The sequence below is a fragment of the Bubalus bubalis genome, chromosome X (assembly GCF_019923935.1).
Source record: "Bubalus bubalis isolate 160015118507 breed Murrah chromosome X, NDDB_SH_1, whole genome shotgun sequence".
Taxonomy (NCBI): Eukaryota; Metazoa; Chordata; class Mammalia; order Artiodactyla; family Bovidae; genus Bubalus; species Bubalus bubalis.
In genome coordinates this window covers 93,512,199-93,538,277 of record NC_059181.1, presented here as the reverse complement: position 1 = coordinate 93,538,277, position 26,079 = coordinate 93,512,199, and the positions used below count along the sequence as shown (strand labels likewise).

At 41.8% G+C, this 26,079-nt stretch overlaps 2 protein-coding genes across 7 annotated transcripts in view; one reads left to right on the top strand and one right to left on the bottom strand.

Annotated features, from left to right (window-relative positions):
• Nucleotides 1–1,163: 1,163 nt before the first annotated feature.
• TSPAN6 (tetraspanin 6) lies at nucleotides 1,164–6,113 on the bottom strand. Its single transcript, XM_006042564.4, has 8 exons — nucleotides 5,685–6,113; nucleotides 4,612–4,800; nucleotides 4,273–4,347; nucleotides 3,649–3,747; nucleotides 3,250–3,384; nucleotides 2,887–2,970; nucleotides 2,051–2,156; nucleotides 1,164–1,390 (listed from the first exon to the last, which is right to left on the bottom strand). Exons 1-7 carry the CDS (start codon nucleotides 5,769–5,771, stop codon nucleotides 2,088–2,090), a joined length of 738 nt encoding a protein of 245 aa, XP_006042626.1. The 5' UTR covers nucleotides 5,772–6,113; the 3' UTR covers nucleotides 1,164–1,390; nucleotides 2,051–2,087.
• A 6,685-nt stretch (nucleotides 6,114–12,798) lies between these two features.
• SRPX2 (sushi repeat containing protein X-linked 2) overlaps nucleotides 12,799–26,079 on the top strand; it is a 29,771-nt gene continuing 16,490 nt past the window's right edge. For 2 of the 6 annotated variants that reach the window (XM_025276215.2, XM_044936726.1), the window contains exons 1-3: nucleotides 12,799–13,132; nucleotides 14,834–15,066; nucleotides 19,810–19,890. In XM_025276215.2, the coding sequence (XP_025132000.1) occupies nucleotides 14,985–15,066; nucleotides 19,810–19,890 (163 nt within the window). In that variant the 5' untranslated portion in view covers nucleotides 12,799–13,132; nucleotides 14,834–14,984. Of the gene's footprint in view, nucleotides 13,133–13,246; nucleotides 13,401–13,584; nucleotides 14,271–14,833; nucleotides 15,067–19,809; nucleotides 19,891–26,079 lie in introns of those variants that run through there. The other 4 variants (XM_025276213.2, XM_006042562.3, XM_025276212.2 and 1 more) reach the window with 4 other exon arrangements.

Sequence of the window (26,079 nt, the reverse complement as noted above, 5' to 3'; positions counted from 1 at the left end):
CTGGTAGCTCAGATGGTAAAGAATCTGCTTGCAATAAAAGAGACCTGAGTTCGATCCCTGGGTCAGGAAGATCCACTGGAGAAAGCAATGGCAACCCACTCCAGTATTCTTGCCTGGAGAATGCCATGGACAGAGGAGCCTCGAGGGCTAGTCAGGAGAATCAGACTCAAACACGACTGAGCGACTAACACACACATAGTGAATAAAGAAACTCAAAACCAAAGAAAGAATTCCCCCATTCCAACTCCAACTTTAATGATTAATTTCCTTATTACTCTGAAGCTACAGGTTATCTCTCTCCCCATCCAACTTCTTAAACTATACAATAAAAATGTCTAATCTCTAGGAAAATGATAAGCATTATGCTCTTTCATAGCAAGGAATGTGTTTCTTTCACAGGGAATAGTTTTTGTAAACAGGAACTTTTAAAAATGTGTCAAGATCTCAGGTTTACATTTCATATCCAGAACTATATTCACATTTCATATCCAGAACTATATTCACCAAGTAGAAATGTGGGGCTTAGCTTTCTCAGTGGAAAACCACCATCCCAAAAGATTTTCCAAAAGTTAAACACAATGATTTTAGAGGAAAACACTATTCTGTAAAAGATTTATATTTATTAATCAAAGGCACAAAACTATTAAAAGTTAACCTTAGTATTGACAATTAAGTCATATGAACCTGGCAAGGAAATTCCAGCTAAAGCTAATGAAGATCTTTTGCTTTAAATTCCCAAAGAGAATACAATAACTCTGGCACCAGTAATAATTAGAACCTTTCAAACAATAAGGGAAACAAACATGTTAGTGTAAATATCTTAATTCAGAGGCAGAGAAATGTAGTGTTAAGGTGTTGCAACCTGGTGTATCACAGAGCATGTGTAGTGCCTTTTACAGTCTTGAGTGCCTTAGAAGTCAGACCACTACCACCAATTGGCAACTCTGATGATGGGTGTTATCCAACTACTGGCTGGAATTAAATTACAGTGTGACTAATGAGAACATTTTAATTTCTTGAAGCAAAGTATACAATCACACCAGATAACTCTGGCTGGGAAAAGGGCAAGTTTGGAAGGGTCAGTTTTCGATTTTACTACATGAACAGCAAACTCATTGTCTTTCAAAAGCCCCATACCAAGACAAAAAAGTCAAGAGGAACAGTTTTGCTTTGTTTACAATTTATTAAGCTCTTCCAGTGTTTCAGAGTGATATGGAGATTTCAATGATGTAACATGAATGGGACAAAAGGTGGACTTCGAACGTATCAAACAACTGTCTCGATCGAATCAGACTATTGATGTAGTTTTTCAATCTATCTGTAACAAATGTAGGTCTTCCATCCAGGTGATCTTGTAATTCACAAGGTTGGGGATAGGGATGTTAATATCCTAAATTAAAGGAAAAATAGTTAATTTCCTTGTAACCCAAACTTCAATATCTGTATTCATTTACACACATTTTAATCTTGTCTGCTAATGAAGATCTCCACGTGTTCCCAGTGAGTGACTCAAATCAAATGTGAAGGGAACCCTAGGGATTAATTCAGCCAGCTATAGTTCTCACATTTTATCATTCAAATTCTGAAGTTATTGAAACACATGTTTCTCCAAAATCTAGTTAAGCTAGATGAGTTCATGGCTCTAGTAATACCAGAAGATTGCAGTAAATAAAAATTGGGTAAAAGACCAGGGGAAAATGCCGGTATTGATCAAGAACCAGAGTGCACTAGCCAGGGACACTTACAAGTCATTTCTCTTCATTAGGTCCAAATCTGTTAGAAATGGGACCACGAAGGATCTTTAGGCTGACATGTAGGTAAACCCAGAGAGGCCCATCTGTCCTTTTACGGCCATGATATTTTTGCGAGACTAGTGCTTATGCATGGCTGTGCTGTGTCAAGTCACTTCAATTGTGTCCCGCTGCTAACACAATACTGATAATATTTGAATGCACTGCTGGACATGATCTTCTTTGCAAACTCAGTCCCATCCATCACATGTATAGGCTGAAGTAAACACTGACAATGCTGAGGATCAAAATGAACATACCTTAAAGATGGAGAGTAATAGGCCCGTGTTATGTTGGTTACACTATCTCATACTGGTTATTTGTAATGGCACGAGAGAGGCAGTAAGCTAGAAAGATTCCAATCAGCTGGAAATAAAATATAAGCAAAACTAAACAAACACATACACATAAAGCTTAAAGACCTCAAGATACAGGTCCTTTCACTTCCAATTCGCTACTTATTTCCTTAAGTTTTTTCTATAATAAGCTTATACATGATGTCTTAACTACAACTGTGATCTGGAATTTCACAACCATCCCTGACATAAATCAATCTGGGAAAATCTTGAAGTCTGGGGAAACTTTTCTTATTCTTCCTCTCAGTTATCAGAGCAAAAAGGATATGGCTTAGAATTAGCATCTCATCAAGTAAAATCTCCATCTATGAGGCAGTACTGTGATAATGAAAATGCTGTCCAGCATGGTAGCAATTAGCCACATGTGGTTTTCAAGCACTTCAAATGGAAGCCTAAGGAGGTAAAATTTTAATTTCATAGTTATAACTTTTGAAAGGTGGCTATTTTATTAGAGAGTACAGATTCAGAGAGACCTAAGAGGGCAGGTCTCACAGAACTCTGGAGTTGTAGAAAACAGCATGGTAAAACAGGATCCAAGACAACCGAAAACTGGAATGGAAAGGGCAAAACTACTATATTTCTACTGAGATGACCGACTGAGTTTTGTGAAAACGTGACTTCTCTAAAAAATGTCCTTGCTATACAGGGCCCAGAGGCAAAAACTCAAAGCCTTCAAAGTGGAAATCTTGTAGCCTACACCTACAAGAGTGATGAAACACTTCCTAAATACAAGGACTTACTTGGAAGCAAGCGACTCCAAAAGAAATTCCAGCAACAACTCCCATTTCTGACTCTATAATGGTCATCACCATTATAAAACAACCCTAATGGAAGAGAAATTAAAAAAAAAAAAACAGTAAGTACAGTCCAAGCAATAATACTTTGATCACACATCTCTGCAAAAGATGATCTTTGTTCTTTTATTAAAATTATTCTTTCATAACAAATCCTGTCTCCTTTGAGGGACATAAGATTCACTTTTTGGATTATGCATTTAAGGGTCACTTAATCACAAGTCACAAATTTTCTGAGCTTCAGTTTTCTGCGCTATTGCAGATTATGTGTATTGTGAGTGAAAATTAAATTCTTTTTTTACTCCTTACTTCATTGTTTACTTTATCTGCATCTCTCTGAGGAGAACAATCTTCAAGTTTACAGCAGCTTTCAGGAAATCCTTTTTCCGAGTAATAATTAGTATCCTTCCAATCTCTATAGTTGGTGACACCACAACAATGCAACTGAAAAAAATCCAACAAAAGCATTTAGAGTTCATATGACAACTATGTAGTCAAACAATTACACCAGCATCTAAGATTATACTCAGTGATCTCTATCTTATGACATTGGCATTAAAATTCATGAGATAAACATTTTGGAACTGGTCTGACTTTCACTGCTATACTGCAAGTGGACAACATATGATAGGCAGGGCCCTATCATCTTCTCTGAGGGAATAGGGAATGTGTTTCCTTCTTGAGGAACCACCAGCTATGACCACTTACCATGCTTTGGATCTTGTCTACTGCATCACTTCTATAATCTCCCGTAGCGTTATACTGCTTTAAAGCTTTCTCATAATTATTCTTAAGGCTGTTCTTAATCTACAGCAAAGAAACACAAGGCTGGTAAACAAAGATTCTAGAATGTTCTTTTGATCTCCAGGTCAAATAGGAAATTGCAGCAACATATAATTAATATCTATGGTCCAATTCTATCTTCTAAGCAATATGGTTTTGCTCCAAAGGGACTCCTAAGCAAAACATTCCAGGAAAAGATGATAACTATGAGAAGTTCAAAGTACAATGGGAACCTATATTTATTCAAGTGGCAGCTTTGTACTGCTGCATCTCCCACCCTCACTACCACTTTGTTAAACACTCTCTTTGATGAGGCCTCAGTACTCACTGAATGATTTCCTAACCCCAGATTTAACAGAGTGGAATTCCAATTTCTAATTTGTTTTTAAGGTTTTGACAAGTGGAGAAGGTATCAATTTTGTGTTACCAGTTTTGTGCTAGTGAAAGCACTAGTGAAAGCTGTCTTTTAACTCTATTACTTAAATTTATCCAGTTTTATCTCTTAGAGGATAAATTTTCACATATTCAGGCTCCCAAAGGCAGGCTTACCTCATGTCTGAAAACAAATCCTATGATAGCAGCGACCAATTCAACCAAAAAAATGAGAGTCAGAAACATTGCATACTGTGGGATAAAAAGAAAGTCCAAGTCAGCATAAATAAGATACATGACAGCTGCAAAGCGAGTCAATGTTCAGCACATTGTTACTGAAAAGGGCAGGGAAAACACAACAGAAGTGGGAACTGGCAGCTATACTGTTATTTGCTAAGTTTTCATAAGGAAGAGGAAAAATCAGAAAGGGGCCATGCCTAGTTCCAAGAAACAAAGCCTACAACATATTAGCCTTTTCAAAAACCAACAACCAATTTTAAGAAAACAAGGACTCACCAGTTTCAGCATCCATGCAGAAGCTCGGCAGGTAGCAAAACAGCCAAAGGTGCCCAAAAGAATAATGACAGTGCCAGTGCCAATGAGCACAAAGGGGACATTGGTGGCCTTCTCATTTAAAAGGGAAAAATAATTCTCTAGGCTCACCTTGCCCCAAATGCCAACGGCAAGAAGGATAACACCAGTGATCTATGTGGGAAATCAGAGAATAGAGAATTATACACTGTATACAGTAACATCTTCAAATCACACACCACTAGATGTTTAAGAAACAATAGGTGTGAGAATTGACGTAGCATTCTGTGGCCACAGAACTGTGGCTGGGATATGGCAGACAAGGGGGGACTGTACAGAGGGTTAGGAAGGGGAGCTGCACACAAGAACAGGTCTTGATAAACCCACACGCTGGATCGCCGTAGCCAGGACAAAACCAGGGGGCAGCTAGGCATCTTGACAAAATTCTTAAACTTGATCTGTTTTTTTTACCCTAGGGTTCAAAACTTCCTTAATCCATTTACTCCCGCTTTAGGAAGAAAACCTTCCCGCAGGTAGGGGGAGAGGGAGTGTTTCTAAGCGTTCCAGAAACAGATGTGCACAGCGTACAAAAGAATGGTTCACAAAGCAAGCCTAAGGATAGACTGGCGGGAGCGGAGCCATTATCATACTTACCTGCGAAATACTTCCCTCTTATGAAGCAGTGAAAAGAAAGAGACTATTATGCAAGCGAGCCCTCACCGGGCCTGGGCAAGCCTTGCTTCTCAGGGGACACTCTCTGCTTGCTTTGGGGGCGGGGGGGGTCACTCCATTCCAGGCGCCCCGCATCGAATTCGAACGCTAGGCACTTCTGGTCCTGGTTCAGCCTCTCGGCTGCCCAAGACCCCGACCCGAGCGGGCGAGATGCCCGAACCCGAGGTAGAGTCCCAGCGCCGAGGTCCCAGCAGCGACCGCCGCCCCAACCCCACTCGCGCCTCCCTTCCCACTTCGGATCCGAGCTCCCTCGGCTCGGGGTCACACACCCCCTCCCCGACTCCAGCCTGGGATCCCCTCCAGTCCCCGGAGTCTCCGTCTCTCACCCAGAAGATGAATGTGTAGATCAACAGGACGCTCTTGAAACAAGTGATGACCGGTTTGGTCTGCAGCCTCCGAGAAGGGGACGCCATGACTCGCCTGAGACCCTGCCCCGCTGCGCCAGGCGATCGGAACAGCTAACGAGGCGCGGAGCCCCCGAGTCTTCCCGGAAACTGCCGAAAAGTTACGAGCGCCCGCAACTGAGAAGAGCCGGAAACACTGTACAGTTTTCTAGAGGGTAAAGTCTGGGAGGCTGTCCGGAAAGTGACGACAATTTCCGAGCGCCCTCTGCCGAAGGTTGCCGAAAACGCTACACAAAAGGTTCTAATGTCGGAAATTTCTTAGATCTTCAGAGTGCAGGTTGCTTCATTTTTTCGCTTATGAAATATTTCCTGCCCCCCACCCCTCTCCATGCCCTTATAAGTGCATCATATTGTTTCTAACGCCAGCAGCACTCTTGAGATACGGCCTCGCCGGCCCCTAACGCCCTAAAAGTGGGGGGAAGAAAAGGATGAAAAGAGGTTAAAAGTAACTTAAGAGTATCTTATTACGCAGCAAAATACTCTCAAGACATGGACATATATTTCCAAAGAGAAGCAAAAACAGTTCGCAGAGCGATCCATCCAGTCACATGTTTTTAGACAAAAACCAAAAGGAAAAGTGCAATTTACCTGAGTGGTGGAATTAGGATGATTTTTTTTTGTGTGTCTCTTGTTTTGTGTTTTTTCGATTTTTGAACACTGTTTTAGGAGGTGGGGAAGGGGCACAAGAATAATAACCACTTATTGAAAGAATTCCAAAGGTAGATAGGAAAGTAATGAATTTTAGAATTTTTCTACAAGAATTTGCCAAAAATTCTTGCCTTTATCCCTCTCCCTCCTTTTCATCTAAATTACTGGAGATTAACGAAAAGTGCTTTAAAGTAATTAATCCTGAAATGTAAATTCAGCTATTAGCTACAAACTTTCAAAAGGGAAGGCGCTACAGAGAATACCCGGTAAATGTGACTCTCTTTTAAAATGTTAAGGCTGAAAGGCACTGTATATTCCAGCCCTCTGTATTTTCAGATCAAGAACAGCTGATCATAAAGAGGCTGAAATCTTGGGTCACACAACTAACAGCAAGGGCAAAACTAGAGATAACTGTGCTTTTTCAATCCTCTCCTCTATTATATAAGCTGTATATGGTATTTGGTGCCTACTCGTCCCAAAGAAATTCTACCAATTGCTTAGATCTTCCTAGAACTTGAGACTATGTGTTCCTAAGGACTTAAACTGCTTCCAGGATGGGAATGAATCACCAGAAAGTTTCCTGTCCCTTATGTCCACAGGCAAACCTGAGTCAAACTCTAGGGTAAAGTGGAATTTTGAAACACACACACACACACACACACACGCGCACAATGGCCCTCTTCACAATCTCCTAAATACTAGAGACCTCAGGATAGATAGGGATTTTTTTTTTCATCTATTAAGGTCTGGTTTAACAAAAGTATAAGGTCTTTAAGGGAAGAAACTGTCAAGTGTGTGTGTGTGTGGGGGGGTGGTTTCTAGGGGGATGGGATTAAAAGACAGTATTCCATTTCCTAACCAACCAATTACATCATCAGTGACACAAGCTTAACATCACAAATGGGTATTCACTGTATTGCCACGGCAATAAGCCCTGCATTGGTGAAGAAGAGGTGACTGCCTAAACTTTTTTGCTCTAAATCTTGCTTTAAACACATACCACAGAACCAGAAAACAGGAAAGTTCCATTAACTTGGTCACACAGAGCTTCCTTGTGCTTCAAATATTGACCTAGGACCAGCATCATGCCAGATGTCTGAGGTCCAAGAGAGCAACTGCTGGAGAATTATTGCACTGCCATGCTTTATACTAAAGCATGAAAAGCCTAACACATAAATACATGGAGAGAACAGGTAAATGATACATGTATACACTTCGTAAACACTAAGGTCATCAGGAAATAAGGCAGACATCAAATTTTAAAACACCATATATGCCACAGCCACAGGAAATGAAGTTGAGGGGGCTCTCAGTATATGCAAAGTGGTCTCCCTAAACTAAAGAGCACACATCTGAGGGGTTCTCATATTAAAACAAAAAAGTATCAAGGGAAATCTTGCTAAATTCTTGTCATCTTAAATGAAGTTTCCTCTAAAGCTTAGGTTTGTACCATGTCCTGAAAGGGATTTTCATTGCGAGCCTGAGAGCAAATAAATATTTCTGTGGCTGAAGAAAAAACAAAATAGCCAAGCAAAAGCTGCATCTTATTTCCAAGAATGTGTTGATTTTCCTCCCCTCCCTTCCTCTGCTACTCACAACACTGCTTTGTTTGAATAACAGTCAGTGCCAAATTAAACCAAAACCTGACATGGAATTTAATATTCCTGTGGCCACAACACCTTGAACAGTGCCTCCCACCCTGCTAACCCCACTCCCACCATTGCCATGCCACCAAGCCTAGAAGTTCAGTTTAGTTCAAATTTAGGTCTGGGTCGAACCCAGGCAAAGAGGCATCTAATCCCATCTAGGCAATGTAAGAAGTAAGTCTCTAGGTTATAAAATAAATTTATTCCTTAAAGTATTAATAAATGCTGTACTGAGCATTGACTATGTACCAACCACCATTGCTAAGCAACCAACAAGTGTTACCTCAGCCTTACATCACAAAAGTCCTTATTGTGAGGCCGCAACTACCATTGCTCATGTTTTACAGATGAGGAGACAGGTTCAAAGAGGCTAAGTAACTTGCCTAGGACTAAACCCTGGCAACTTCCATTTCTCTCATCAGAAACAGAGCCTACTCTGTGATGAGATATGGCTGCTATTGTACATTTAACCACAAACAAGGGCTCTTTGGAGCCCCTGAAGCACAAGAACCTCAATGGTTTCCCCAATTCTGCCTTGTACTTGTAGGTTTTGTTGAATTTTACTTTTGCCTTCACTCAATTAGCCCAACCACCTAGGAGGTAACCCTGCCCATCCCAGAGTGGTAAAGGGAGTTCAATAGCTTTTTTGGTTCAACCTCTTAATTTCTCCCTCTTTTCTGATCACAAAAAAAAAAAAAAAACATTTGATGTTGAAAATGTAGGGGGAAAAAGGAAGTTACTTTCCTTAAATATTGTTACTGCTTGTTTTACATTCAACATTTAGTGTAGATTTGGTCCCTTCTCTATTAACTTCCTGTAACCTTTAAGATTAAAGTGTTTTTCTTTGACATTTAAATGATGCCTCCTCCAGCACATCAGCTTATTTCCTATAGCTTTTCCAAAGTGAATTTTCTGTTCCATAATAAGCCAGTAAGATTATCTCCCCAATAAATAAGATCTGTTCCCTACTTCCCAATCTCTAAACTCAAAATACCTGCCCCACAACTTAAGATTCAGCTCAAACCCAACGCAATGAGAACAACCTCCCCCAACTCTCCAGCCTGGCCAACACATATACTTCTTTCTTTAACATCAGTCCTTATACTCTGATCATTCACATTAACTCATACCCTTAGTCAATTACTATAGTACCTGCTTTCAGTATCTGCTTCTTCTCTACTTACCTGTCTTATGTCTGGTTGTCTACATGTTCAGAAACTACTTGAAGAGCCAGTTTGGCTGGGCTCCTGCACCCGCTTTTATACTCTCCAGGACCCTAGGACACAATGCTCACTTGATGAGGTCATTTGGTGCTTGGCCAATCCCTGTTCAGCTCATTGGTCATAGCTGGCCTCTGAGGCTAACCACTTAGTAGTCACTCAAGGTTTGATTAATTAAATGAAATTAAAAACTAAATGTCTAAGCCATCCCAGTATCACACTGACATAAAACGGAAAAATTAAGTTGAGCTGTTAGATAACGTCTTGGGACATTACTTCGCTCAGTCATGTCTGACTCTTTGTGACCCCATGGACTGTATAGTCCACGGAATTCTCTAGGCCAGAATACTGGAGTGGGTAGCCTTTCCCTTTGCCAGGGGATCTTTCCAACCCAGGATCGAACCCAGGTTTCCCGCACTGTGGGTGGATTCTTTACCAGCTGAGCCACAAGGGAAGCCCGCTGCTTGTCTTATTTTCATATTTTAATACCTTTTCTAGAATCCCTCCAATTACCTTTGGCTAAGCACCTATTGTAAAATTTTAAAGCACCTTCTACTTATTAAAGTCTCATATTTTACATTATACTCATCAGATAAACATCATTTAAACAGATAATTTAAGCATCATAATTTCAACAGATAATTCATAGGTATAGTTTTAAAAACTAGCTTCCTAAATAAGAATATCTTTTTTATTCCTCTTGTCTTTTGTGTATTCTCATTGTTCCTTCTCTGAAATTGTCTTTTTCATTCACCCTTTTCCCATCTACTCCTTTCAAATTCTCTATGAATCCTTTCTTCCTTTTCCAGTCCTTATCTTGCCTTTTTCAAAAAGACTCATACTATACAATTTGGGACACATGGAAATGAGAAATACTCCTAAATGGTATTAAACTTTACATTTACATTATCAATTTGTCTTAGCTTTCTGAGAATGATTTCAAATGTAGGCTTGTTGAGCTTTGCTGATATTTCAACTAGTCAGTTTCCATATCTAATAATTCTTAAACCAATATCTTTTTGACTCTGAGGTGCTTCTTATTAAAAGTTTTGATACTGAACTTTAACAACCTTAAAAAATTCATATTTGTATTTATGAACATAGCCAGTCTCTCTGTCTTTGTCTTGTCTTCCCAACCAATCATAGGAAAACATGTTTTATTTAACTTGATATCCCCACAGTGTCTAATATAGTGTTACCCACATGTAGTAGTGCCGAAGAAATGTTGGTTTTTTAAATTAACCCCACCTGTTTGTTGTAAGGTCTTCGTATTACCCATCCCAGTGCTTCACAGGAATGCTGCCCCTCTTGTCTCACTTATCCCCTTACTTTGCTCTCCCTATGATTTCTATAATCTTCTTCTTCATTTTCTTCTTTAATCTCTCACTGCCACCCCTCTGCCCTGCTCCTTCCAGCCCTGAGTGGGACACAAGACCTATGCAGCATCTTCATCTTAGCATGTTCTGGGCTCTGTGTTTGGTGCTGGGGGAATGAAGAAGACTAAGCCATGGTCCCACTCACAGTCTAGTAAGGGACAGAGATGAGTCTGAGTTGAACAGGCTAGTTAGAGTAGGGAACAGAGATTATCATAGATCAATAGTGGCAATAAGTGTGATAAATCCTATAATTGAGACATGAGACATGTACAAAGTGATATGATAGAAAAGGAAGGTGAAGTAAACCAGCTCTGGCTGGGATGGGCTGAGAGAAGCTTCTCAACAGGCCAGGAAAGAAGGGAAAGGGTTACAGAGTAGAGTAAACATATCTGTCCCAAGCCACAACAGTGTGAAAGGAAGAGCAAGTTTAGTGTTTCCAGAATGAGGAGTCATGGAGTGAATGTTTAAACCAGGCTGAGGACATAGGGGGATTTGCTTGTGTGGGGTACAGTGTGTCCTGCTAAGAGCTGGGACTATATTCTTTGCCACAAGGGAATCAGTGAAGGGATTTTTAGAAAGAAAACAACCCTGGTAGAATTTATCCCTCTGCTCACTCACTCGCTCTCAATCTCTCTCTTTTGCTCTTTCTCTCACGCTGTCACACACACATTTATTTAATAAATTCACTATTTTCTAACACATAAGTTTAATGTAAATGCCTATATCTGATTTCAAGGGCCCATAATTTCAAGAGCCCTACAGTATTTATTCAACTTTATCTCCTACCGCTCCTCTGAACCCTCACACCAGTTAACCCATCCCCTGCTTTGACTTAACAATGAGCTCTTGTTTATGTCATTTCCCTTGCCTGAGAGCAGACCACGGCCCATGTCTTCCCACAGAGTCTTCACAGTGTATTCCATACCTTTTGGAAATTTATAGGGTCTTGTACTATTTTCTAATTGTGTCCTCCTCTCCCCTAATAAACACAAACCCTGTGGGAGCTGCAGAGTAAGCTTCATAAGATCAAGAATCACACAGTTTTTACTCATCACTGTCCCTTGGTTCTTAGCTTACAGTAGAAGCCCAGTGAAGATTGGTCAGCTCAATACACAAAATTGTAATTAACATTTTTGTTAAATGTCTGTTTCCTCCAATCCATAAAGGCAAGGGTGTCTCTCAAGCACCTCGAACAGTGTGTGGTACATAATAGATGCTCAATAAATATTTGTTGAATTAATTATGTATTAAGATGTCAGGAATTTTGTCCTCCATCTTTAACACAGTAAATGCTTGATAAATTTATTGAATGAATGAGGCCAAGACCATGCTTTTAGCTACTTTATAAAATGATCACACTGTAAACACTCCGTACGTAGTCATGATCAGTGGATGAAAAATGAAACAGGCTTGCTACTGAACTTTATATTATTTTAAATACAATTCTTCCCTTCATAACTGAGAAGGGGTTACCAATTTGCTTACATGCACAAGGAATAAATTCTTTCTACAGCATCTAAAACAATTTCTTCCAGGACCACTGCATTTTCGAAGTTGGAAATGCAACTCTGAGGGGAGGGAAAGTACCAGGAGCAGATATGTCCCATGGTAGAACAGTCTCATTATCAGACACTAAAATGAAGAAAGCTTGCTTGGTGAGGAGAAACACGGCCCTCCATCAGAGATCTGTGAGAAACAGCTTAGTAATGGCTCTAACCTTGCCATGCACAGAGAGATCATTTCAATTCACGTCAACAACCTCCCCCTAAAGCATCTGTAAGTATGCTTTCTCTCTGCTCTTATTACAGGAAATCAGTTTTATCCTGAAGGCTGGAAGCACATGGTATATTTTGTCAACAACATAATCTTATCAGAAACTGAAGTCCATTGGAATTAGGTCATCAGAGATCATTTCGAAGTGGGTCTGACCCTGTGCATATGGATTCCAGGGCAACTTGGGGATGGTGAGTACTAAGGAATTACAGGGGAAATCTCCAGGGAATTTCAAAATCGGCTCCACTCCTCCCCTCTCCTGAGAGTTTGTGGAATTCATTTTCATTCAATCCTGATGTCATAAAAAAAAAAAAAATGTTCCTCACTGCGCCACATCTCTGGAGGCCCTTTAGCCAGCCTGTTAGTCATTACTATACTCATGGGCTTGAGGCCAGCGCCACTCACACTCTCCTCTGCTCAGCAGCAGACGGGCTGAGCTCCTCTTATCCTTGCATTCCTTCTCCTCCATTTCTCTAAAATCTTTCTCTGAGGGAGGAACAGCTATAGCTTTGGGGCTACTATAGCTTTAAGGAAACTTTTGGCAGATGCCAATGTCCTAACATCTGGGCAGTGTTAACAGAATCCTGGAGGCCCGGACAGACCAGGAGCCACTCATTCTAGGAATGTAAAAAAGTAGTTTTTCCGACTGATGAGAGGAGCAGAGAGGAAGGAGAAAGAGAAGAGAGTACAAAAAACCCGTACATCAGGTAAGATCTGCTGCTTCACCCCTCCACTCCATAGCATACCAGCCCATCTCTCAACCCGAGGGAGTAACGAGACCCAGGACTTAGGCAACATGGCTCGGGGATGGGGGGGCGGGAAGAAGTTCTTTTATGAAATTGGACCATATGCTGCTTTCCATTTGAGCTGTGACCTGGCTGCGGACACAGGTTCCCACTACTTTCCCTGCCCACAGCAGAGGGATGGCCGACCCCATGACTGAGTCAAGTTTTCAGTTTGAGATTGGCGAGAAAGGTGGGTAGGGAAGGGGTCACAGACTCAGAGCACTGGGTCTGCAAAGGAAAGCTCCTGCTCCCAAACCAAGGAACTGGATAGAGGCTGCATGTGGGAGAGGGGGTTGATGATTAGTGCATCTCTCTTTAATCTCCTCTCTCTCATCCGTTCATTCCCTCTTTCTGCTTTCATCTCTTGTCTTCAGCTCTGGCAGATTATCTTTTCTTGCTGAGATTCCTCCCCACATGTTTCCACTTTCCTTGCCTCCCCTGCTTGCTCTCACTTGTTCTGTATTCTGCTTCCTTGCCACTCTCAAGACAGAATCTGAAGCTAGATAGCAATAAATTGGAAAATGAATTTCTGCCGTTCTTGGACTTCTCATATCCCTTAGGGATGCTGGTCAGAATCTGCCATCTTTTTGTTCCTCCATTTCTGGGACTGACCCCTCCCCTGAGCATGGCGTTTCATTGAAAGCCTGTGGGTAAATGGGTTCTTGCTGAGAAATCCAGTGGCCAGTTTACAGCAATGGGCAGCAAGTTTTAATACTGTCATTTATGAAGTATTTGCCTACTGGAAACCACAAAACTCTCATCCCATTAGAGTCCCATTAGAGAGTCCCTCACTCATTAGAGTGAGGACAGGATGGGAAGTGAGAGGGCAGTGGGAGGTTGCTTACCCTCTCCTCACGTACCTTAGTATGTTCTTTCCAACCTTACTGACTTCCTGCCGGCTCAGCAGGATAAAACTAGAAAGTTAGGCTGGACTTGAAAGCCAGAAGCCACTACCAAACCGCTAAGCCTCGAAATCCAAAGCTAAGAACTGAGCCAGGGTATAGTCACTGCCTGAGAGACTAGAGAAAGAAGACATCCAGTCCTGTTCAAGATGGAATTGGTAATAATAGTATGTAATATATATGGATTGCTTCCCTATGTGTCAGGCAATAATCCACTCTATAATGTAAATTCTATTATTATGCCCATTTTATAGATAAGGAAACTGAGGCTAAGAGAAGGTAAGGAATTTGTCCAAAGCTCCATAATAGGGACAGAATTGGATACATATCCAGATCTATGTAACTCCAGAGTTCAAGTTCTTAGTCTGTATATGCTAACACTTTCTCAGATTCGTGGTTAGGAAGCACAAGTTCAGTGAATGAAACCATCACCTGGGACATTTAGATTGCAGGTTTCTCTCTTGGTTCTATATGATTTAATGTTGGCCCTTTCCTGGTCTTGATATCTCAATGTCCCTCTCTGTAATTTAGGCCATGGAACACTGGCATCAGATATCACCAAGATCAATTGAGAATTGGTTGTTTTCTGTCCTCTTCCTCCTGAGAGGAAAAGACCAGAATTCACAAATAGTGCCTTATTATTCTAAAAGTGGGAGATCCTTACAAAGGGGACAATATAACAGGCATTTGTTAATTTAAAAATCTCTCTTCTTCCTCGTAGATCCTGCATTTCTGCTTCCTCTCACTTTTGGAAGTTCACTGATGTCTGATTTCTGAAAGTCATCCTCCTTTGCCTTGGTGCTTCTGGCCACATACCTCTATTCTTGTCTCCCTAACCCCACTTCCCATCCCTCCCCACCCCCTTTTCAAGGATGGCCATTCAACTAAATCGAAGAGGAGCTCTCTCTCTGCTGCTCTTCCTCACTCCAGCAGTGATGCCAACATGGTATGCAGGTAAGTCATAGGAACTGTAGCCCATTATTTCCAGGAAGGGCAGGGCTTAGACCAAGTCTTAGAGAAGGGAAGGTTAGACTGAAATAGGAGGCACTTAGATACAGAGAAGAACTATCCTCAATAAAGAAGATGGTTAAACATTGAGGCAGGCTATGGAGGGAGGCTTTTGAGGCAAACTAATAGATTTTTGAAAACAGGCTGCCCCAGCATAAAAGTGAGTTTGGTCAATATATCCTTGTAGTTTATTTGCACAACACAGGGAATATAGCAAATATTTTATAATCGCTAAAAATGGAGTATAATCTTTAAAAATTGTGAACCACTATATTGTGCACTAGTAATTTATGTAATACTATATACATGAACTGTACTATACATGCTGCAGTCCATGGGGTCGCAAAGAGTTGGACACGACTGAGTGAACAACAGCCACATACTTGAACTATACTTCATAAATATAAATAAATATTAAAAATGTGGCTTGTTAACATGGCTTTTGAGGCCATTATCTTACCTGCTTTTCCATTTTCTCTCTCTTTCTCTCTCCCCTCCCAGACATTATTTATAGGATAAGATTTTTATAACTCCTTTCTGATAAAGATTGCTAATGACAATTCAGACCACATTCTCTTGAACAGGAATCCCTCAGTTTCTTCTGGCTTGTTTCTTACTTTGGAAAGGATGGGGATTTCTAGATCCCTGAATGTGTTTCATCCTTTGCCTCTGGGGAGATATAGGGAGCTCAAGAGAACTCACTCAGAGAGGAGGGAAAGGAAGGGGAGGAATGAAGGAAGGATAATGAGGTGCCAGACAGGAGTTTTTGATGGGGCCCAGCTGGCATTCCAAGTGCTAATAATATTCTGTGGTCAGCACTGTCTGCCTTCATGGGGGCTGAGGGGAGCAGGGGAAGGAGACAGGCCCAACTAATGGAGTTAGAAAAACATCCAGAGATGAGTAAATAACAAACTGCTTCCATCACAGCTGCAGTCATTGTAGCTAAAATTTTCCACATGCCCTTAGCTCCTGGTGGAAGCCTCTGGCAGAAGCTCTGTTTGGAACAGCTGCATCAAGTTTTCAAATATGCGAACTTCTTCCCCTGTTTGGCTTAACTTGGCTTTGTAGGGGGTGAAGCATGAGGGCTGACACTGAGACGAAGATGTTCAAATCAAGCCCTTGGCAGAGCACACACTGTTTGAGTTAAAGGAGCCCAAGTCTCCAGAATATATGTGCAGCTATCGTCCCCAAACTCTCCCTAGCTTCAGTTCAAGTACATGAGGCCAAAATCCAGCCAAAGACCATGAGTGTAGGCTAGATGAGTGAAGCCTGATTCTGAATCACTATAAGAAACCCCAGAGCACACTGAGGCCTTTAACTTCCCCAGGGTGGAAGCCTGAGCTTTTGGAGTCTTGAGGACAATGCAGTTTTTTAAGACTTGGATTCATTTGAAAGTCTCAAAAGGCCATTTGCAAAGGTGGCCATTCCCCACTTCCTACAAGAGTGACCATGCTCATCACTCCTTTTTGGGAGCCCTGGCTAGTGAAGTCTTTGACAGTCCTGCCAACCCGTTCATTCTGTCCTGTTCTTTTCTTAGAAGGCTATGTGATAAGAGATACTTGGGAATTTCCCAATAATCTTTCCCTACAACACTAGCTCAACTGTCTGAGTTTGCTCTGTTCATGTGTTCATTTTCACTCAGTAGATATTTAGTGACCACTGTATGCATTCAGGACTGTTTTGTTCATGGCTATAACCTTGTCCTCCAGTGGGAGTAGTACAAGGAAAGCAGCCATGTATGGATTCTGGGCTAATCAGAAATAGGATCCAGGAATAATCAGCAGAGTGTAGGAAGGGTTAAAAATATAAATCAAGCCAGCAGTGGGTTAAAAGTGTGTATTGGCATATCTGTGCAGTTCAGGAAGTCAGACAGCATTTCTTATCATAATCCAAGCATTAGTGTGGATCTTAAAATAGTCATCAAATATCAGTTACATTTCCAACCACACCTTTGTAAAGTGTAGTGCTTTAGAGGGTCTGTTCTATGGATGTTGGAGGAACCCAGTAACAGACCACATGGTAACCACCAATCAGCCTAAAGGGACCAAGGAATGATGCCAAAGCTTCTCCCCACCAGGGCTGAAGAGGGACAGACAGATAGAACAAGGTGGGGAGAGGGATCCTCTAGTTTCATATATCACATCTCAGTATCTTAATATTTTCCAAAAATTATCCAAAGACAGGCAAAGATGAGAAATGGAAAGGCTTAAAGTGGTAAGGTGGCCCTAACTTATTCCTGTCACAAAGCAGACTTGGCACTGGGCCAGCCAGCTTTGTACCCTGGTGAAGACTGTAATTATCTGACTGAGTCTTCACCTCAGCTTTTCCACATCCCTTGTAATTCTGGAATGATATGAAATGTTTGGTGGCCTTCGATCCCACACACACAGAGTTTAAAAAGCTGAATTGCAATAAAGATTTTGGATTTTTATTTCTGTTGGATGTTGTCCAAAGCTTTCCCCTACAACCATCTTTAGTGGAGTGTCTGAGTTTGGCATCAAGGGGATCAAACCACCCTGGGCTGGAATGCCGACTCTGCTCCTTACTAGCTGGGAAACCTCGAGCTAGTTCCTGAACTCCTCTGAGCCTGTTACCTCATCCGTATTTGAAAACAATAAGGGTGTCTACCTCACTGAGATGTCAGGGTGATCTAATGAGATGACACATGTAATGGGCTAAACCCAGAGTAGGTGCTGAGTGATGTGAAGAGTCATTGTTGTTATTGTGGTCGTTATCCAGTCATAGGCCTTGGACACTCCTGTCTGCTCTTTTGGTAAACAGAGGTTTGCTCCCATGCTGGGAATTTGTTCACAGGCAAGCTCTGGAACAAGAGTATGGGGACCAAATCCTTTAGAAAATCACACATATCTGGCCTCCTGTTTATAGGCATTGTAAGGCTTTGATACTAAACTGAAACAGCTAACAAGAATTCTGTCCACCCTGCCACCTCCCTCCACCACAAAGAAACCACCCAGGTGGGAAAAGAGGGAGCAAGGGAGAGGAGGCCTAAGGAGAAATAAAGGAAAGCCAGGAGAGAACTGAAAAGGGAAACCAGAAAAAAATAAAGGGAAGGAGAAAATATGAACTCTTTCCTCTGGAATGAGGGCAAACCAATAAGGCCATGATTTCATAAGACAAACTTTCAATTTGATTCATTCCCTTGTTCATCAAGTTGGACTAGTTTCCCAACACCCACCCCTCACCCCCAGTCTGGGCCCGTGGGGAATGGAGGAGCCTCATCATCTACCCTCTGCTCCACCCATTAGTGCAGGGGGCCCCGTGTCTCTGCCCAGAGAGGAGACAGGGTAAGCTTGTGGTCAGAGTGTTTACACAGGCCAAAGGGCTCCGGTGCTAAAACCCAGCCTTGTCCCAGAAGCACACTCTCTCCTGGAAATGAAGAATTGTCTCTGACTCCAGCACGGCTGGCTGCTCTATTAATGTGTGTGCTTTAGGCACACAGTGAGGCTGGAAAGAGAGTTTCCGGAAACTTCCCTCCAGAAAGGACCGAGTTGTATTCCAATTAGTATGCATGACCCATTTCCTGCTGTCTGGTGGAACACACTGTTTAGTCTCCCAGACAGCCGCAGACTGGCCTCCACAGGGACTGGACCACTTAACAGAACGGGGGTGGACCCAGAATGTTCTCTAGTTCAGCACCTCCCTACTAAGGCTCCTGCTGATCAGAGTGACTGAATATTTCTGCAAACCAGGGCAAACTGTTCAGGCAGTGAAACTCCTACCCCCTTGCCTCTTAAGCCCTCCCTCTTTGCCCTGGCATGCCACCCCTGGCCCTGGCAATCAATTTAAATTGAAATTGTAAGATTTCCTATCACCATAAGGCTCTATGTGTTTTTTTTTTTTTTAAAGCTTCCTGCATAGAATTATCCTTAATACACAGTTGATCAAAAAAAAAACAAACAAAACAAAACAAAAACAAATGAAATTCGCTCAGTCGTGTCCAACTCTTTGCAACCCCATGGACTGTATAGCAAAAGGCTGGTGCCCTGTGGGCTGGTGGGAGCTTGAGGAATTGTTTCCCTCTGATGACTGTAAGAAGGCCCATCATTAGTGGAAAGACCCTTGCTAAGGTTCTGCATTTTTGCCTCCTATCTGGGACAACAGTCCATCCTCAGAACTCAGTCATCAGTGTCTCACCAAGGCTCCTGTGTTGCATCAGGGAAATGGATCATTTCTAGTCCAAATGGGCAGGATGGGTGGATGGTCAAGAAGGTTGATTTTTTTTTTAATGGAGTCTTCTAATGCTACCAGTAGCCACCTGACCCCCTGGACTATAGCCAACCAGGCTCCTCCATCCATGGGATTGTCCAGACAAAAATACTGGAGTGGGTTGCCATTCCCTTCTCCAGTGGATCTTCCCAATCCAGGGATCAAACCCAGGTCTTCTGCACTGCAAGCAGATTCTTTACCGCTTGAGCCACCAAGGAAGCCCAGTAAGCTGCCCACCCCTCCCCCACCATTAGCTCACCCTCTATGCACCTGAGGTGTGGAGGTTTGCCCACATTAGTTGTGCTGCTTCACAGCATAGGATTTTTCCCACTAAATAGCCACCTCACTCTCCACCCATGGAGTGTCATGCCCTCAGAAAGGGACCAAGCTGGAAAGTGGAAAAGGATGGAAAGGACTTGCATCAGAGACCAATATGTTATCTTGATATTTTCTTCATTCTAGGCTCAGGCTACTACCCAGATGAAAGCTACAATGAAGTCTATGCTGAAGAGGTCCCACAGACTCCCATCCTAGACTACAAAGGTAATCCTCACTGCTTCTCAGGCTTAGGAAAGGCCTTTTCTGTCCTAATTCCTAGGCCCTGTCTGATGCATCCTCACCCAGCTTGGCTCATTTGTATCAAAGCTGCAGTTCAGGGAATCAAAGGCTGTGGTTTCCATCCATGAATCTTGTTATTGACTTGCTGCATGATCCAACCTCTCTAGCATTAAGATTGCCCTTCTATCACTAAGTATGGACTGAGTACCTACTTTATGCCTAATTCTGTGTAAGGAAAGCCTTGGGTGCTACAAAGGTAAAGTTTTGTCCCCCTCAAGAAGCTTACATTCTCCTAGGGGATATGAGTGATTGGGCAATGAAATTAGCAGGTGTAGGGCAAGGAAGCTGAAACTCTGTGCTACCAGTAAACACAATAGGAATTAAGAAAAAGAAATCAGGGGAGGGGTCATGAAAGATGATGTTTAGACTAGGCCTTGAATGATGGGTAGATTTCAAGAAGTAGAACAGAGATAGGAGGGCATTCAGCAAAGCATATGGCCACAGGTAGAGAGAGAAGAACAAACGTGTAAGAGGAAGGCACTGGGAAGAATCCAGTCTGACTGGAGGAGATGGGATATGGAGGGAGTTGTAGGAAGTAAAGTTTAATATAAACAGTGAGACCAAATTAGGAAAGGCTCCACAATCTAGGTGGTGGTAGTTTAGTCACTAAGTCATGTCAGACTCTTTTGTGACCCCCATGGACTGTAGCCCTCCAGGTTCCTCTTTCCACGTAATTCTTCAGGCAAGAACACTGAAGTGTGTTGCCATTTCCTTCTCCAGGGGATCTTCCTGACCCAGGGATTGAACCCATGTCTCCTGCATTGGCAGGCAGATTTTCTTTACCACTGAGTCACCTGGGAAGCCCGCCATGATCTAGAGACCCTTCTAAAGAGAGGCTGAATAGTGGTTCCTGCTTTAGAAGGAAAGTTAGACCACATGATTTATACTATCCTTTCCATTTCTAAGATTCTTAGTTTCTGTGCTTTGCAAGCCATGTTGAGGAGTTTGGCTGTTGTGATAAGAGTTATAGGGAGCCATTATATGTTTTTGCATAGGGGAGCGGCATGGTAAATAGTAATTTCAGAATATCAACCTCATTATTGTGGGCAGAAAGTAGGAGTTCAGGAGGGTAGACCCTGGGTCAGGGAGATTCTCCAGGAATCAGTAACAGTGATGTTGGTTAGAGATGATTGATGCCAGTTGAAAAGAAATGAAAAGCAAGGATGAACCCCAGAGATGTTTTAAAGAAAGAGATGATAAGACCTAGTACAGATTTGATGTACCAAGAGGTTAAGAAACAAAGGACTCCCTGAAAGCATCCAGTCTGGCACCTGGGAGAACTGTAAGACCCTTCTCAGGGAGACAAGGTTAGAAAAGAAAAGTGGTTTGTACCCTATAGGCAGTGGGGAGAAGAACGATGGAGCTTCGTGGGTCAGAGTCATTAACTTAGATGGGTGAGCTATCTGAGAGAGCAGAGGGCCAACATCAGAGCCTTAGAGGTCATCTGCATATGTGAGCAGGAAAAGAGGAGCCAACAAGGGAAAAAGAGATCATTAGTGGTCAGCCATGTAGGAGGAGGTTGGGGTAGCATCTAATATATTACAAAAGCCACAGGAGAAGAGAATTTTAAGGGAGGGGAAGGAATAAGAGATCTGTGTCAAATATTGGAAAGAAACAAATTGAGGGTATTACAAACAATATATTTGGCAAGAAGAAGGTAAATGGTAATGTTTGAGAAAACAATTTCAATAGAGAAATGATGAGAGGTTGGAGTTCCTCTCTGCTCCTTTCTAGCTACCTTCTTTCCACCTATCTTCTTACTCTGCCAAATGGTCTAGACCCACTGGCTCTCTGTCTCAGCACCTGCCAACCCCCAAACTCCCTACAGTCTCTTGCCTTCTCATCCACAGATCTCCATGCTGAGACAACAGCCCTTAAAGGTCAATGACAATCCTCTCCCAAAGCCCAAATCATATGGCCCCTTTTTGAGCTCAGCCTCCACATCTCTCAGCAACAGTGAACACATCTATCTCTTCTCACCCCAACCCCATCCTTGGACTCCATGACATTTCACTATTATGATCATGGCTGAGGCCAAGAAAGGAGATGGGCTCTCTAGTAGTGACAGGAGGGAGAGTGAGGCATTGATCTGAACTTCAAGTGATCATGATCTGTCTCCTGAGCTCCCAGACTACACCTCTAATTGCTGCTAGACACTTCCATTTGGAGATATTTAAAACTAAACTCTTTTATCTTCCCTGAAAAAGGTTTGACATCTGGCCTTCACACTTTTGATAATGGTACCATCATCCTCTTCAAAATACCTTAATGTGACCTTTAACAGCCCCCATCACCTTTAATAGCCCCCCTTCTTCATCACCTCTCACCAATCATTCACCAAGAATTGTCATTTCTTTATTAATCCCAGTGATTAAAACTTTTATTACCTTACACATGGATAATGACAACTGCCTCCTAATTGGATTATCTGACTCATGTTTCTCCCTTCCCCAAACCTACTGACCCACTGTGATTATTTCTAATAGAATTTGGTCTCAGTCTAGATAGTCTGACAACACATTATCCCTTCCCCACACATGAAATCTATGACTAGCCAGATTAATAGAGCTCTGTTTCCTGACAGTTTTGGTCCACACTGAGCTTTCCCTCATTTATTCATTATTTCATTCATTAATTCAGCGACTATTTATTGAGTACCTACCATATACGTCTTCTGATATAAATTTTTATTATCTGGATCACTCATTTGGCATTCGTTATATACTGCCTCTTTGGTTTACTTTTCATTACTCTCAACCAAATAGTTCTCTATTTAACAGAAGGTGCCACGTATGACACTCCCATAGAGCTATGTCAAAAGTAGATGCTCAAGAAATGTGTACTGGCTGGTTGGAATTCTGGGAGCAAAAGCCAGATTGTAGTAGATCATAAATGGGAGACATAGACAGGAAAAAGCAACAGATGCAGAAGGTACTTTCAAGGGGTCCAATAGCCCAGTGATTAATATTAATCTGTCTCATTGGTTATTTTTAAATGTGTATAAAGCCATTTAGAAAAATATAAGCCACATGGTGGCCTTTGGTCTCGGGGATAAAGTGTCTCATGGCTATCTTTGGGACTTAGTCTCGGGACATAAAACTAATTTGGTAAGGTTATGGATTGCAGCCTTCCAGGCTCCTCCATCCATGGGATTTTCCAGGCAAGAGTACTGGAGTGGGGTGCCATTGCTTTCTCCGTATCTATGTTGAGGCAGGAGGGGCTGCCAGGAAGGTACAACCTGAAGTTCCAGCATTCCTTGTAAGGTCTTGTGATCTCATAATCAACAGCTCTGCCACTGTGGTGCTTAAAAGACTTTCTGTAACTTGGGGCAGGCACCTCCACATGGCAGCCCTGTGTTGTTCCTTGAAATGGGATGAACCAGTGGTTCAAACACAGACACCGACACAGGGAATATCATTCCCATTCCCAGGGCTAGATATGTTTTACACATGCATCTTCATTTGATTCTCAAAACAATCCTATGAAACTGGTTTACTAGTCCTACTTTACAGATCAGGAAACAGCTCTGCTGCTGCTGCTGCTAAGTCGCTTCAGTCGTGTCCGACTCTGTGCGACCCCATAGATGGCAGCCCACCAGGCTCCCCCGTCCCTGGGATTCTCCAGGCAAGAACACTGGAGTGGGGTGCCATTGGGAAGTTCAATTTAGAGCATCACAGAGCTCAGGAGTGGCAGGGCAGGAATTCAAGTGCAGGAATGTCTGACTTCAAAGCCATGCTCATTCTATCTCTTTCATCGGAAATGTAGCCCATTGTGGGTTTTTTGTTTTGTTTTTTAAAAGGATGTTTAAAAAAAAAATAAAAGTTAACCAATAAAAAGCACATCATTATTTTAGAGCAAACTGCCCACATACTTTGGTACCATTTTCACTAATCTTGAACTTCCTTTCCTTCTCTTAAACTGACTCCTAGCTTGGAGTCAGAAACACTTCTCTGAGGTATGTCCCAATCCTCTGGGCTACCACTTGCTCCCAGATTGCTACATCACTGGGCAAGCTGGTAATTGCCTGTGTTATCTGATGATAATCACGAAGAAGGTGCTTTCAATCATGTTGTCAGTACACCGTTTTCTTTATAATCTCTAGAAAGAGATAAGTGAATTGCAGAGGCCACAGGCCTGAATTCAGATCCCAGCTCTTCTACCTTCCAGCAATTTTGACCCTGGACAGACACATATTATGTGCCAGTCACTGTGCTATGTATTTTATAAATATTATTTAATCTAAATACCCTTCATGCTTGCTCTCCAGTTGTTGACAAGACCTCTGAAACACATTATTAAGTTTATTTTAAAAAGCGCTGGTGGGAACAGTGGACGTACTCTATGTGATAAAGAGGAAGAGAAAATAAGACTCACTTTATATGTGTAAAGAAACTATTAACAGTAGTTCCCGATGGGGGGACTAAGTAGGGATAGGTGGGGGAGCAGGGATGGAAGGGAGAATTTAACTGTATAACTTTTTATACTTTGGGGATTTTGAACCAGGTGGTTATATTACGTATTCAAAAATGTAAATGTATACTTCAAAAGAGCAGAGCTTCACATGCTGCAATGACAGATACTGTGGTTAGAAAAAAATGGGTTTTAGAGCCAGACAAATCTTGGACTCACATCCAGCTCTGCCCCTTACTTGCTTCTGGTTTTGGGCAAGTTACTTCCTCATCTGTAAAATAGTGATAAACACCCATGCACCTTTTCAGGGCTGTTGGGAGAACTATGTGAGATGATGGATGGGAAAATGAAATTATAAAGCATCGTGCCTAGCACACTGTAGCTACTCCATAATGACTAACACTTTTCCTACCACATTCTTAGTTTCAGTTTCCCATCAACATTCTTTGGGTACATCTGTTCAGCCAGTTTGAATCTCCATGACTGTACTGTCACCTCTCCTGTGTTCAGCCCATCCACGTTAATGGCATGAAGGGCATTGTCACATGCCTCACTTACTTCCACATAATGTTCCCACCATTTCCCCTGTTCTACCAGTCTGGTGACCACACCCAAAAAGAAAATGAGATTAGCCTTGAATTACTTGTTCTCGAGGTCACTTGGAAATCACGTTTCTCTTCCTAACTGCTCATAAGCCTGTGTTTAATTCTAAAACATTTTGCTATCAGTGCTATCAGTCTTGCCAAGCAGCATAGTTGAAATTTACTAACAGAGTACATCTTAAGTGTTCTCACTACCAAAAAATAATGGTAACTATGTAGGTGATGGATGTGTTTATGAACAGATTTGAAATAATCATTGAAGTAATCATTTAACATTGAAGTTAATCATTGAAGTAATCATTTAACAATGTATACATATATTAAAACATCATATTCTTCACCTTGCTGCATGCATGCTCATTTGTGTCCAACTCTTTGCAACCCCACGGACTGTAACCCCCAGGCCCCTCTGTTCATGGGTTTCTGCAGGCAAGAATACTGGAGTGGGTTGCCATTTCCTACTCCAGGGGATCTTCCTGACCCAGGAATCAAACCTGAGTCTCCTGTATTTGCAGGCAGATTCTTTACCACTGAGCCACCTGGGAAGCCCATTGTTCACCTTAACTATTTACAATTTATGTGTCAATTATACCTCAATAAATCTGGGGAAAATGAAAATTGGGATAGTGAATTTGCTCTTTCCAGCCTTCCAACATGGTCATTTTTTTCTTTTGGTAAACTGTCATGCTTTATAGTTCTTTATTTTATTTTATAGTTCTTCATATATGTCAAATATATGTCAAATATAATTGACATACAACACTGTATAAGTTTAAGGCATACAGCACAAGTTTAGTGAGCATCCATCATCTCATACAAATATATCATTAAAGAAATAGGAAAAAATATTTTCCTTTTAATGAAAAGTCTTAGGATTTACTCTCTTAACAACTTTCATATATGACACACAGCAGTGTCGATTATATTCATCATGTCGTACATTACATCCCTAGTACTTATTTATCTTATAACTAAGAGTTTGTACTTTTGACCATCTTCATACAACCCCTTTCCCCTCTTCCCCTGCCTCTGGTAAACCATAAATCTAACATGTTCTCTTTATGTCAGTATTTCTTCAGGCCAGCAAATCTGAGTTTATTTA

Excerpts from the sequence above, each read along its gene's own strand:
- TSPAN6 (XM_006042564.4), bottom strand. The coding sequence starts at position 5,771 with ATGGCGTCCCCTTCTCGGAGGCTGCAGACCAAACCGGTCATCACTTGT. Across the intron at positions 3,748-4,272 it reads GATTTGTTTTCAGACATGAG|ATTAAGAACAGCCTTAAGAA; the intron begins GTAAGCCTGCCT and ends TCTTTGCTGTAG. Across the intron at positions 2,157-2,886 it reads TTGGAGTCGCTTGCTTCCAA|CTGATTGGAATCTTTCTAGC; the intron begins GTAAGTCCTTGT and ends TTTTATTTCCAG.